The sequence below is a fragment of the Natator depressus genome, chromosome 10 (genome assembly GCF_965152275.1).
Source record: "Natator depressus isolate rNatDep1 chromosome 10, rNatDep2.hap1, whole genome shotgun sequence".
Classification (NCBI taxonomy): Eukaryota; Metazoa; Chordata; order Testudines; family Cheloniidae; genus Natator; species Natator depressus.
The window spans coordinates 19,926,398-19,940,883 of record NC_134243.1 but is presented as its reverse complement, the minus strand read 5'-3'; the positions used below and the strand labels follow the sequence as shown (position 1 = coordinate 19,940,883).

The 14,486-nt window shown below is 45.8% G+C and overlaps 2 protein-coding genes across 4 annotated transcripts in view; one reads left to right on the top strand and one right to left on the bottom strand.

The window, feature by feature from the left end:
• The window catches only part of PDXDC1 (pyridoxal dependent decarboxylase domain containing 1), a 50,792-nt gene extending 46,808 nt beyond the window's left edge, over nucleotides 1-3,984 (bottom strand). For both annotated transcript variants that reach the window (XM_074965412.1, XM_074965411.1), the window contains exon 1: nucleotides 3,801-3,984. In XM_074965412.1, the coding sequence (XP_074821513.1) occupies nucleotides 3,801-3,821 (21 nt within the window). In that variant the 5' untranslated portion in view covers nucleotides 3,822-3,984. The remainder of the gene's footprint in view (nucleotides 1-3,800) is intronic.
• A 5,981-nt stretch (nucleotides 3,985-9,965) lies between these two features.
• Nucleotides 9,966-14,486, top strand: part of BMERB1 (bMERB domain containing 1) — a 128,020-nt gene continuing 123,499 nt past the window's right edge. Inside the window, exons 1-2 of one of the 2 annotated variants that reach the window (XM_074965408.1) lie at nucleotides 9,966-10,383; nucleotides 14,097-14,167. In XM_074965408.1, the coding sequence (XP_074821509.1) occupies nucleotides 10,071-10,383; nucleotides 14,097-14,167 (384 nt within the window). In that variant the 5' untranslated portion in view covers nucleotides 9,966-10,070. The remainder of the gene's footprint in view (nucleotides 10,384-14,096; nucleotides 14,168-14,486) is intronic. The other variant, XM_074965409.1, reaches the window with a different exon arrangement.

Sequence of the window (14,486 nt, the reverse complement as noted above, 5' to 3'; positions counted from 1 at the left end):
CAAACCAAAAACACATTGTGTTAACACATTATTAAACATGATTTTGACCATAATGTGGGTACAGATGTTATGTTTAAAAATGAACTAGCTGGTCCTGGTTAATTTTAGGGTCCTCCATAAGGAGTTAACTACAATGTAACACTTTTTCTCACATGGTGCTTTCTCTCAGTAGAGACAAGTCCTTAGGTTAAAAACAAATACAGAAGAAACTCTAACCGTCTCCTTATAGCAGCTTTAACATTTAACCGCAAAACTATGCTTTTTATGATTCTACTGTGGTAGCATAATAAAATAAGGTAAAAAGAAGTCTTCCATTAGTCTGGCAGTAGTGTAGGATACTGACTTTACAAGATGTGAAGAAAACTCCTCTCATAATGTGTCACATTCTTTAAATAACTGCATAGTTTACTATGCAGTCAACTAGCCTTAGGCAGAAAGTACATGGCATTATGAACTAGTAACTGTAATTAAACCTCACTTAAGCAGTTTGAATCCTTTAGGATCAACTGTCGTAATTTTTGTTGGCACTTTGGAATAAATACTTTGAGCTCTCCAGGCCTACCACATACCCTTCACAATATTACTCTCCTCAACAGATTTTAAAATCTAGTCAAAAATTGTGGAAAATGAACACTTAGCAAACACCAAGCAAAAAAGATATGTTTTGGCTTTCACTACCTTACTCACCTAGCTGATACCGAAACAAGCTATAAAACGGAAGTATCAAAGTTACAGTGTTGTGTATACAGTATACATTATGTAGCAGTAGAAAAACTGCCTACACTTTTCTTAACCACATGTAAAATATATAATATTCTTAATAAAGATATGCAAAAACTGGTGATAAATATCAGTGAATGATATGAAGACATCTGGTTAAACATGTAATACAATTACCTTCTTGTGACTTGCAGAACAGGTCTCTTGCTACCATTCAAGCACCTGCTATATTTCAGTGGTGTTTCATGCTGCCAAGAGTATTACTCTGTACTAGCTGTGGTATTACTCTGTACCAGCAGTGGTTTTAAAACTTTTTCTGGTGACGCAGTTGAGGAAAATTGTTGATGCCTGTGAGCCAACGGAACTGGGGATGCGGGGTTTGGGGTGGGGCTCAGGGCTAGGGCAGAGGGTTGGGGTGAGGGCTGTGAGGTGGGGCCAGGAATGAGGGGTTCAGGGTGTGGGAGGAGGCTCTGGGCTAGGATAGCGGGGCTGGAGTGCGGGAGGGGGTCAGGGCTCTGGGGGCTGGGGCTGCAGTGCAGAGCCTGGGAGGATGGTTTGGCGTGAGGAGGGGGCTCCGGGTTGGGGGCAGCTCAGGGCTGTGGCAGGGGTTTGGGGTGGGGCCGGGGATGAAGGGTTTGGGGTGCAGGAAGGGGCTCCAGGTTTGGGGGGGGGGCTCAGGGCTGGGGCAGGGGATTGGGGCGCGGTGTTACCTCAGGTAGCTCCCTGTGAGCAGCACAGCAGGGGTGCAGAGGCAGGCTTCCTACCTGTCCTGGCACCGCAGACTGCGCTACGCCCCAGAAGCAGCCAGTAGCAGGTCCGGTTCCTAGGCAGAGGCACACAAGCGGCTCCGCGCATCTCTTGCCTGCAGGCACCACCCCCCACAGCTTGGGGCGGGGGCAGCACGCAGAGCCCCATGGCCCCCCAACCTAGAAGCCGGACCTGACCCAGTCCCTTCCATTCCAGAACTAGGTCACGACGCACAGTTTGAAAACCACTGGTCGAGAGCAGGAGTTCTCAACCTTTTTCTTTCTGAGCCCACCTTCCCCAACATGCTATAAAAACCTCCATGGCCTACCTGTGCCACAGCTGCTTTTCTGCATATCCAGTAGATTAAAAGCCAGGGCTGGCATTAGGGGGTAGCAAACAGAGCAACTGCCGGTGGCCCCACACCACAGGGGCTCTGTAAAGCTAAGTTTGGCTTCAGCCCCATGTGGGTTGGGCTTCGGCTTTCTGCCCTGAGCCCCAATGAGTCTAATGCTGGCTCTGCTCTCTATAGTTTATTTTGGTGAACCCCCTGAAACCTGCTCACAGGCTGCCGCCCCCGGACTCCTGGTTGAGAACCACTGCTTTAGGGACTCACTTAGAGACTGTGACAGAGGGCACAGGATTTTCTAACAGTGACTTGTGGGCTTTACAGGGTTCACACTTATGTGTTCAGTGTGTAGGAGAGCAGAACAGGAAGCATGAAAAGGAAAAAAACCATCACATCAAGTCCACAAGGGGAAAGGGATTAACTAATCATTCCCGCCACTATCCTGTTCTTCAAGACCAATATTCTCAGGAAATAAGCTCCACCTCTTTTTAAGTGCACACACAATATATTCCCAAGGGGGAAGAACACTGAAAGGTATCTCAAAATATAAGCAGATTCACAAGTGTTTTGAGTGCTAAAAAGCATGGCTGGAAACTGTTTTTTGTTTTGTTTTGTCTGTGACTCAATGCTTCATGACATGAACTGACTGCTCATACCAAAGTTGTTTGCAATGGCACTGGACTCAGGGTCTTAGAGAGAGAAGTGCTGTTTGGGGTTTCTTACATCATCTCCAGGTAGGTTTCCTGATATTTTTCCATTGGTTTGTGGGAGTATATGATGATTTCTTGTTTGAGGTGGTCCCTTCTAGTGCAGTGGCTCTCAACCAGGAGTATGCGTACCTATGGAGGTATGCAGAGATCTTCCAGGGGGTACATCAACTCATCTAGATATTTGCCTAGTTTTACAACAGGCTATATAAAAACCATTTGTAAAGCCAATACAAACTAAAACTTCATACAGACAAGTATGACTTGTTTATACTGCTCTATGTACTATACACTGAAATGTAAGTACATTTATATTTGAATTGATTTATTTTATAATTATATGGTAAAACTGAGAGAGTAAACAATTTTTTAGTAATAGTGGGCTGTGACATTTTTGTATTTTTATGTCTGATTTTGTAAGCAAGTAGTTTTAAAATTAGGTTAAACTTGGGGTACACAAGACAAATCAGATTCCTGAAAGGGGTACAGTAGTCTGGAAAGGTTGAGAGCCACTGTTCTAGAGTATGCTTCTAGAGTATGTCAATCACCCTTTCTCCATTGAGAAGGGCTAGGTAGCTCTGGGACACAGGGCCCTGTTTCATCAGATCATCTGATACCCAGAACAGAACAACAAAACACTGAACGACAGTCACCAAATTAATCCCCTCTTCTTCAAACGTACGTTGTTGAGGGGAGAATGAAAGATGAGCCCTGGCTTCTTGCTTGTAAATACATTATTTAATTTATATTTAGTGACAGGGAAAGGGGGGCGGGGGGAGAAGAATCCTGCAGACCCTGGCTCTGAAAGCTCCATAGCTTCTCAGCCAAGGAGGGGATGTTTTTCTGTGGCTTGCAAGATAATCCTCTAAAACGGTAGGACTCCCCCCTTACCTACCAGGCACTTTCACTACTCATTGAGTGCCTCTTAGCAGGGCAGTATATCTCCCCCCCCCCGGGGGGGGCAAGCCTTTCACTAGCAAAACACTGCCCCCACCCCCCTTCCCCGCCCCCTTGTATCAGGCCGGTCCCTCCTCCTCCCGTATGTCAGCTGGCCCCCCAGTCTCCCTTCCCACCCTTGTGTCAGCCCGAGTCCCCGTCCCCACCTGCCTCGGTTCCCCCCCCAGTCTCTCCCCTCCCTCGTATCAGGCCGCCCCCCCCCAACCTCCCGCCCCGACTCAGGCACCCCTGTGCCCCTTTACACTCGACACACCCTCAACGCTTCCCCCCGGGTCCGTCGGCGCCCCCAGCCATGCCCTATGCCCCCTCCCGCACCCACAGACCTTCTCCAGGGAGCTCTCCATGGCCAGGCGAGTTCTTGGGTACGACTCCTCCCCTCCGGGCACTTCCGCCTTCTCGGCTGGCCAGCCAGCTCCACGCTGGCAGCGCTGACGAGACCAGCTGAGGGAGAAGGGAGGGAACGCGCACGCTGAGGGGACAGGACCTTCCAAGCCTCCGTAGTCGGCTGTGACAGCATTGGGATGTACCAATCTGGGAGAATACAGGAGTGGGACAACAGGCAGGCCAGGCAGCTGCGCTTCAACGGACCCGGAAACAAGCTGCGATGACAGCAGGCTGAATGCGGGAAGAACTGACCTCCGTCTTCAACACCAAGAGTAACCCCTTTACTTCTGCTGGTCTCCCCCCTCTTTTTAGACAATGGAACATTCCAGAGGCGAGGGGCACCGAAGAGGATGTCTGAGCATGCGCAGTTCTTCTGCAGTGCACCGTGCCCAGGAACAGGCCGGTAGCTGGGGTGATCCTATTGGGATCCGGGAAGTGGGCGGGCGAAGCCCACTAAAAACTCCATAGCGCGCCGTGGCGAGGCCGGTTCGAATCTAGCCCCGGCAGGGAGGGTGATAGTAGCAGTGCGACTAACGGGGCGAAGGACTGCAGGGATTCTCGTGAATCCCTCCAACACTGAGGGGCGGCTGCTGGTCGGGAGACAGGTCCTTGTATCGCCACGGCGCCCAGCCCACGGTGAGCCTGCACGGAAGCTGTTGCTACTGGGAGGTGTGTGTGTGCCATGAATTTATCTGTGCACAAGCTGTCATCACCGCAGTGGGCATTGATCTGCACCATCGTTGCTATTCCCGGAGGATGCCAGGATTAACCTAATTAGTTTAAAAAATGGAGTTTGATAGATTTATTAGCTGGATTATAGGGGAGCGCCTGCAATAACAAGGAACTGGGGCTCAGTGACCTAGGTGAGCCCTTCTAGTCTTATGTACCTGTGAATAAATGGGAACCAAGACACTGAACTACCTCTCTCAACCTACAGATGGTTGCCTCATGTCCGTATTTTGCCCCACATTGGCTGGGGAAGGTGACACTGTTGCTGTCTATGCGCCAGATCCTCTGGAGCAGTTAATCCAGCATTTAACAAAAGTAATCATAACATTCGAAGCTTGTGCGAACAATGTCAATTGCTAGATCAAATTAGAGCATTTAGAATTGTTTAAATTAAAATAATAACTTAATAAAAAAAAAGAAAGAAAAGAGATTTATCCCATAGGCTGAAAGCATTATCTCTATCAGATTTTTATCAAACATTTAAAAGCTTGAATTCTTTTCTTTAAAGTCATTAAGTACAGAAATGTGTCAAGGTTTTGTTGCTATGCTCTACTGATATTTTTAAAGAGAACATTTATTGTAATTTAAAAGGACAACATTGAATAATTTTATAATGGATTTTAGTTTTATATTTAAAAATTTGTTTATGCCCAATTCTGTAATTTGTAGGCTAAACTTCCACTGACTTCAAAGGCAGTTTTGGATGGCAAGGAATACAGGATTGATCCCTCAATGCCTGATCCTGAGCTCATATTCCAGGCACTCAATTCTTATAAGGATCAAGCCTAATCCTGCAATATTTAGGCATATGTTTAATTTTACACACTCTGAATAGTCTCATTGAAGTCAGTGGGAAAATCATGTGTGAATCTTTGCAGAATTGGGCTGTGGTTTGCAATATACTTTTTGAAAGCTGAAGATATTTCCCCTCCTTAGGGGTCTACCCACATGGATTCCTTTACAATTGGTGCCTCAGCTTTACAGTTGGTGCCACAGCTCTATTTGCTCTTAAAATTTGGCAGCATTGATTTTTCTCTCTCTGTAATTTCAATGAAGCTGAAATTAACATGGCTGTAACTGTATCATGAACAACAAAACATTTTCATTTCCTATCATGTGTATTTTATTATGCAAGAACTAGGAGCTATTTTAAGCCCTACCTACACTAATCTTTAAACAGACTTTGGGAACCATGTTTAAAGTAATTTCATAAACATATTTCCATCTAAATGGAATACATTTTAAAACATGGTTCTAATATGGTTGGTTGCCATCCGTGCAGCCTATCCAGTGTTTAGAAACTAACTCTGTTGAACCCCAGTGTGGGTGGGCCCATAACAAGGGCCACTAGGTACTATGATAATATAAATTATAATAATTATATAATAACAATAACATATTAGCAGCTTATTTTCAGTCAATTTATCCCCCATTCTCCTACCTGACTAGTGCTTCCACAACTGCCTGCATGAGGGAGAATGTTGTTGAGGGTGCTCATATATTGTCAAAAGACCAAAACAAGACAACCTCCTTTTCAGAAGACAAACTCTAGCAGTATTATTATTATTCTGGATTTTGGGAAACAAACTGTATTTTATAAAATAATGTTTTATCATTAGCCTTTAAAAAAAACCTTGGTTGTCCTATTAAATTTCTCAGTGCCTCCTACGTCTGTGTGCTACACTGGTTCCTGAAACTACCACAGATCAAGAATCTCCATTTTCAAGTGCACTGGGATTACCAAAGGATGTCAGGACAACACTCAAAATAACTGGCCTAATCCCATTCTAGATTTGCCATTTACTACACTTAGAGGAAGATTGGGCCCAGTGTTTGCATGTTAACTGTTGATTCTGGAATATACAATTTCCCCCCAAATAGAATTAAAGCCAGGGCAAGATTGTGCATTATATTATTATTATTATTTGTTACAATTTTGTAATTATTTGTATTTATTTATTTATCTTAAGGGGCTTACTATGCTAGACACTGTATAAACACATAGTAAGAGAAAGTCCCTGTTCCAAAGAGCTTACAATCTAAATTGACAAGACAGACAAAGTGTGGAGAAAGGAAATGTATTATTCCCTTTTTACAGACAGAGAACTGAGGCATGAAGGAATTAATGGCTTAATTTTCAAAGGTGCTGAGTCTTGGGCAGAAGAGACTGGGATTAGTAGCCTAATGATCTCCCATGATTCACACATTCTATGAAGTTTTATTATGCAGGCAGCATAAAAGTCTCTGTTTTCCCCCCAGATGTGTTTGCTTATATTTTTCCCCAGTTAAAGCTCATGTTATGTTCTGTGCATAACATATCTCCAATGTTTAATCTCTCTAGAACAGTGATTCTCAACCCGCAGCCCAAACAGCACACAGCTACGGCCCATGTGACATCCTCAGGGACATACAGGTAGTATATATATTGTGTGGATGCTGCCCACATAATACATAGAGAGCTGCATATGCAACCCACAATGGTAAATAGGTTGAGAACCACTGCTCTAGCTCCTTTTATATTAGTCATCTCAATTTATTATAATCTACAGATATCATTAGTATGCTATTTAATTCCTACTTCCATATAATGAAGATTTTAAATAAGACTGACGGGTTGGATCACAGAAACCCCCTTGAGGCTGCCACCTGATGTGCCAAGACTACTTCTGCCCCTGCTTTCCCTGCCAGCTTGGAACTCCAGCACCCTGTCTTGATGAGCCAGACATGCCAGTCTGCTCCAACACAGACCCAGGGTCTGAACCACGTGCCCCAAAGCTTCAGACTTAATTGAAAACAGCTTAAGAAGTGTTCCTGTCTTTAGCACTCAGATGCTCAACTCCAAATGGGGTCCAAACCCCAAATAAATCCGTTTTACCCTGTATAAAGCTTATACAAGGTAAACTCATAAATTGTTCGCCCTCTATAACACTGATAGAGAGATATGCACAGCTGTTTGCCCCCCCTAGGTATTAATACATACTGTGGGTTAATAAGTAAAAATTGATTTTATTAAATACAGAAAGTAGGATTTAATTGGTTCCAAGTAGTTACAGACAGAACAAAGTGAATTACCAAGCAAAATAAAATAAAACATGCAAGTCTAAGTCTAGTACAGTAATAAAACTGAATACAGATAAAATCTCACCCTCAGAGATGTTTCAATAAGTTTCGTTCACAGACTGGACACCTTCCTAGTCTGGGCACAATCCTTTCCCCTGGTACAGCCCTTGTTCCAGCTCAGGTGGTAGCTAGGGGATTTCTCATGATGGCCACCCCCTTTGTTCTGTTCCACCCACTTATACATCTTTTGCATAACGCGGGAATCCTTTGTCCCTCTGGGTTCCCACCCCTCCTTCTCAATGGAAAAGCACCATATTAAAGATGGATTCCAGTTCAGGTGACATGATCGCATGTCACTGTAAGACTTCATTACCCACTTGCCAGCCCACGGGTATACAGGAAGACTTACAAGTAAAACAGAGCCATCTACAGGTAATTGTCCTGATTAATGGGAGCCATTAAGATTCCAAACCACCATTAATGGCCCACACTTTGCATAATTACAATAGGACCTCAGAGTTATAGTTCATATTTCTAGTTTTAGATACAAGAGTGATACATTTATACAAATAGGATGACCACACTCAGTAGATTATAAGCATTGTAATGATACCTTACAAGAGACCTTTTGCATGAAGCATATTCCACTTACATTATATTCACACTCATTAGCATATTTTTATAAAATCATATAGAGTGCAACGTCACAAAGAGCATAACTAATTGTGGTCCCTGTAGCCTACATAATATACTTACCCTAAATGCAACACATTGCTGTCTGTCATTCTCCTTTCTTTATGGTGTTTTTAGCCAGATTTTGGCCTAAAAAGCTTCCCAGGCCTATTTGAATTATTTTTTCTAGGAATGTTTCTGAGACAGTATAAAATGTATTAATAATATCCAAATATATGGCCTGTGGATGTACTATCTCCCCTTCACCCACTAATTCTGCAAGTCTCTCAGAAAAGACCATCAGATTTGTCTGATTCCAGTAGTACCCAAAGCAATCTGCAGTTCAGATCTACAGATGTCTTCTCAGCACCTAGAACTTGTCTGTCCTTTGCCTGTAGAGATTGCGGATTTAAATACTGGGCCAAACTTTAAGGGACAAACACAATTCTCCTTATTTTTCAACCTTTATAACCCTAAAAGATATATAATTTGACTGGGTAACAGGTGTCCTTTTCAATAGATTTGTCAGGCTCTCAGCCTACATCAGCAATACACAGGTAATGTGCATCTGTTTCATAGGTATTCTAATCTTTATTGGATTTTCCTTTGAAATTTCACCAGATGCTGATATAATCTCCTACACATATGAGTTATTTAACAGTAAGTCTTACTCATTTCAATGGAAATGTGGCCTTTTGTGAAAGGAGTTAGGAGTCTTAGTCGACTTCTCGTTGGTCAAGTGATCCCATTGCAAAACCCACCACCACAGCTGTTAGTAGAGCTGTCAAGGACTGATTGAACATAGAGCCTGAACTGCCACCTCCCTGCTGGAAATAGTTCCCTAGGCTGTCAATCCAGCACCTTTCCCCAGCACTAGACTCAGGATATGTATTTAAAATTCTTTGTTGGGGCACAGCTCTGTCCACAGTTTCAATACAACTGTGCATAGGAGTCTGTTGTACAAATAGAAATTACTTTTGCTCAGGAAAAACTTGGGATGATGGAAGTTTAATAAAACAACAAAGCTTAATACCAATAAAACATTTGGAGGGGATATTAAACCCTGTGTTTCAAGGCATAAGCAAATTTCCAATTATGAGAGATGAGGATGAGACATCTGTGGAACGATCTGCCCCCCACCTATATCTACAGCAGGGTTCTTACTCCAGCCTGTGAGGCACCTACTGGAGGATACTGTACTATGTGGTCTAATCCAGTATGGGCTGTTACCGTGTTAACAGGGTCCAGGAAGTCTGAGAGAAATGGGGAGTAGGTCTTCTGCTGGGTTTTATGAACTGGGGAAGAGGCTATGGAGGACCAGATGCGATGGGTCAGAAGGAGAAATGTGGGGGGCTCTCTGAGAAGGAGAAGACAAAGGTTTCACAGGAAGAGGTCTGAGAAAGCAGGGGGAAGGGGTAGTTCCTGCAGCGGGAGGTGGTGACAGGAGCAGGTAGAGTGGAGGGAGGAATGGGCTAGTCCGCTAGGGGATGGAGGGGCAAGGCAAGGACAGAGGCATGTCTGACTGGGGACCGACAGGGATGGGGTAAGGCGGGGCAGTCCCGGGAGGAGAGGGGCAGGCTAGGGGCGGGGGCAAGGCAGAGCTGGCAGGAGGAGAGCGGGCGAGAGACTCGGGGCTAGGCTCCGGCAGGCAAGAGGCGGGGCGGAAGAGGCAGCGCAAGGCGGCGTTGTGCGCTCTGCTGCTCCGGCCCGGCGGTGGGTGGAAGCCGGCACGGGAGGCCGTGGAGCCTATGGCCGGGCCGCTGCTCCGGAGCGGGGTGCGCCGGTTCCCCTGGCTCTGCAACGTGCTGCTCTACGGCAGCCTCTTCTCGGCCGGGGACGCGGCTCAGCAGCTGCTGCGGCGACGCCCGGGGCAGGAGCCCGACTGGGCGCAGACCCGGCACGTGGCGCTGGTGGCCCTCAGCTTCCATGGCAACTTCAACTACGTGTGGCTGCGGGGGCTGGAGCGGGCGCTGCCCGGCCGCGCGCCCGGCGTGGTGCTGGCCAAGGTGCTGTGCGACCAGCTGGTGGGGGCGCCCGTCGCCATCCTGGCCTTCTACACGGGTGAGTGCGGCCGGGAGCAGGCCTGAGGCCCCGGCACCCTCCCGTGGCTCAGTCCCGAGAGCCCTCTCCCCATGGGCGAGCCCCCCGCGCCCTCTCCCCATGGGCGAGCCCCCCGCGCCGTCTCCCCATGGCCGAACTCCCTGCGCCCTATCTCCATGGCTCAGTCCTCCACACCCCGCCCCATGGCCGAGCCCCCCACAGCCCCTCCCTAAAGTCCAACTCCCTGCACCTCCTGCCCACGGCTCAGTCCCCCAAGTCCTCTCCCCATGGCTGAGCCCCTCATGCCCCCTCTCTGTGGCCGAGCCCCCTGAACATCCTCCCCATGGCTGAGCCCCCCGTGCCCCCTCCCCGTAGCTGAGCCCCCTCCCCATGGTTGAGTCCCCCGCTGCCCTCCCCGTGGCCGAGCCCCCTCCCCATGGTTGAGTCCCCTGTTCCCCGCCCTGTGGCCGAGCTCCCCATACCCTCTCCCTGCAGCCGAGCCCCCGGAGCCCCCTCCCTGTGGCTCAATCTGCCACGCCCCTTCACCGTGGCTCAATCCGCCATGCCCCTTCCCCATGACCAAGCCCCCCACAACCCTTCCCATGATTGTGCCCTCTGTGCCGCCACCCCATGGCCAAGCCCCCCGTGCCCCAGTCCCCTGTGTCCCCACCCCATGGCCAAGCCCCCATGCCCACTTCCTGTGGCTCAATCTGCCATGCCCCCTCCCTGTTGCCGAGCCCCCCGAGCTCCCTTCCCTTGGCCCAGCCCCCGCACCCCTCCCAATGGCCCAGCTCCCCATACTCTAGTCCCCTGCGCCGCCTCCCCATGGCTCAGTCCACTGCGTCCATTCACCATGGCTCAGTCCCCCATGCTTCCTCCCCATGGTCCAGCACCCTGAGCTCCCTCACCCATGGCTGAGCCACCTGCAAACCCCCACCATTGCTGAACATTCTTCAGTCTCTCCCTATAGTTGAGCTTCCTGCACCCTCTGCACCGCTTTCCACTGATGGGCCCCCACACCCACTATCCATACCGGAGATCGTGCTCCTCTTTCACTTCAACACCATGTTGGCGCCCCCATCCCATGGTTCAAATCACTGTGTCCTCCCCAAAAGGGGTTGGTTGAGCCCCTACCCAGCTCCAGCAGCAAGGAATGGTTTTGCCCTGGCACCATATGCCAATGTGACCTTTGTCCTCGGATTCATCCAAGCTTCTTCATTCTCCCCAGGTGGGATATTTGCATTCCGTGTGCTTTACTGCACCTTGAGTCTTTCAAACAAAACCTTTAAAGAACAAGGCCTAGTCTCACAGTGTGCTAGCAGTAAGGGCCAAATTTTTGGTTTTCAGGATGTGCAAAACAATAATTGGTCACAACTGTTTTAGAAAACAGTTTTGGAAGTCTTGGAGTACTCCAGCAGACATCATCATGGGTGCTCTCCTGCAGATAGGTATACAACCAAAATCGTGCACCGTTGAACATGTGACCCCAGCATAGGTTCAGGGATTTGATCTGGTGTCACTGAATAAAATCCCACCTGTCTCTGCCAGTGCTTTTTATTGTGTTGTTCACTGGTTGTCTGTTATGTGGCTCCCCAGAGGTAGCAGATTTTCAATGGGACTGTATTTTTGTAGGGCCTGATCCTTCAAGATGCTGTGTGCCTCCTGCAAGGTGCCATTTACACTCAGTTCCTCCTAAAATGCACACAGCACCTCACACATTATACCCTGGGATTTTTTAGAATGAATGCAAACATAAGTAGTTATTAATACCAGCTACATAATGAACATTTAAATAATGGGCTAGATTCACTTAATCATGATTTGTGTTTTGCTTGAATTACGTCAATGATTTCAATGAATTACACCAGTGCAAAAGTGGTAATTCAGGCCTATCACCTTTATTTAATCCCAAATGAGCTGAAGCACTTTACAGACTGATTGTACAAACTATATCTAATGAAATCAGTCTGTGTTACTTTACTCACTATTCTACATCAGCTACCTCCTAACTGAAACACAACTGCTGTTTAACAGCAAATATCAGCAATACACAACAGGTTAGAAACTGAACTGTGCCAGATCCAGTTTTAGGAATATATACAAGTGGTGGAACATTGCTGTTAGAGATGGTGATGACAATATGTAACCTTAACAAAGCTAATGAATGTGAAGACTTTAAAAAATGAGTGAGATGAGTAGAAAGAGAAATAATTTAAGAAACCATTTTAGAAAAGAGTAGTGTAAAATGAAACTGTCATTTAATTTAAACCACGTGTGGGATAAGAACTAAGGGCTTGTCTACTCATGAAAGTTCATCCATAATGAGGTGGGCATGTGAATTTAAAGTGGACTAGCTATTATTGATTAGTTCCATGTGTGGATGCTCTGATTCCAGAATAAGTGAGCCTTATTCTGAATTATCTTAATCTAAAATGGATTAACCTAAACGGCACAAAGGCACTCTGAGGCAGAATAAGAGAATACACACAAGGAGCTTGTGAGCAATAGCTATTTTTGGCCTTTTCTCTATATAGATATGCCCTTAGGTGGTTAGACTCTTTTAACATTGTAAGTATCGTGAGATTCTCATTTTATGGTCAGACAAAGAGATCATTCAGGGTATGAATGGAGAGAAATGAAGGGAGGAAAGAAGCCCATAGCTAGTACAAATTTTGTCTAGGCTATCTGCCTAGTCACCATTGTGAATAGATAGATGCATGAAAATTACTTGATTAGTAGGATAGAACTGAAATCCCTGGATATTGTACTGTAATAGGATAGCTATACATTGTAATAGGATAGACACACGTGTAATAGTAGACATTGTGTAAGTGGAGGGGTACATACCAGGCATACCATGGCATGCAAATGTCCATTATAGTGGGCCAATCCTGAGTTGTGCTGACCATCTTCAACTCCTGTTGGCTACAGTATGTGTATATTCATAGATTTGTAGATTTTAAGGTCAGAAGGGATCGTTATAATCATATAATTTAACCTCCAGCATAAGGCAGGCTATAACTTCTGGTTGCCTTAGAGCACATCTTTTAGAAAGACATCCAACACTCCCAAACTCTATTTATGGTAATTTGTTCTAGGGGTTGATTCTCTTTACTGTCCAATATTTGCATTTGTCTAACTTTTAACTTCCAACCATCGTTGCATGTGCCCAGCTCTCCTCTGGATCAGTCTCTTTTTGTGTAATGACAGAGCTCCTAAGTGTATATTCCTAGGACCATAATGGGCAGTAGATCAGCTTGTGTGTGTATAAATTTCAAACTGCTGTCCACAGAATATTAAACAAGTACATTTTAGAGCAACTCTGCTCTTCAAATCTACACTTCGGAGTTAATCAGAGGTGCTGTTTATGGTGGCAAAAATTGGCATTTAGACCACTTAGTCATCCAATCCTGAGCCAAATGCCGAGCCCTGTCTACACCATAGTTTCTACTGCTGCTACCATTGATGAATTAACTAGCCCATTTTTGTCACTGTAGATGCAGCATAGTAGATCTTGTTTAGATCACCTCTTTGGTGTCACCACTGAAGATTAAGAGAATCAGATCAGGAGATGTGATAGAGCAGGATAAAGAAGCCATGCAGAACATTTGCACTCTAACTTTTCTTTCAAAGAGACTTGTACCATTGTGACATAATGTGAAAATTCTGATGCAGTAAATAAATGTTGGCCCTTTTTTCAATCTTTCTGATTGTCCTAAATTTTTTGCTAGCAGGCATGAGTATACTTCAGGGGAAAGAGAACATTTTTTCCGACTGTAAAAAGAAATTCTGGAATACATATAAGGTGAGGCAAATAGTTGATTAATCTCCCGGTTAAGCAAAACAATTAATGTTACTGAATGCTACAGTTAAATCAAAATAGGATGCTAGCCTCCAACATTGTTTCTGTTTTAATTTTGCTTCCTCTCACTTCTTTTGTTTTGGGATTCTGTGCAAGGGGCTCCATGCAGAGCTGCAGTAAGACTGAGTTATGGGTAACCAGGTACCGCTACCATCTCCAGTTGGGCAAACTGATTCCATCCTTAAATTGTACGGCATATGTGTTTACAAATGCACCTGAATCTGTGTCAATAACAGTATCCACAATGTAACAAAGATAATTA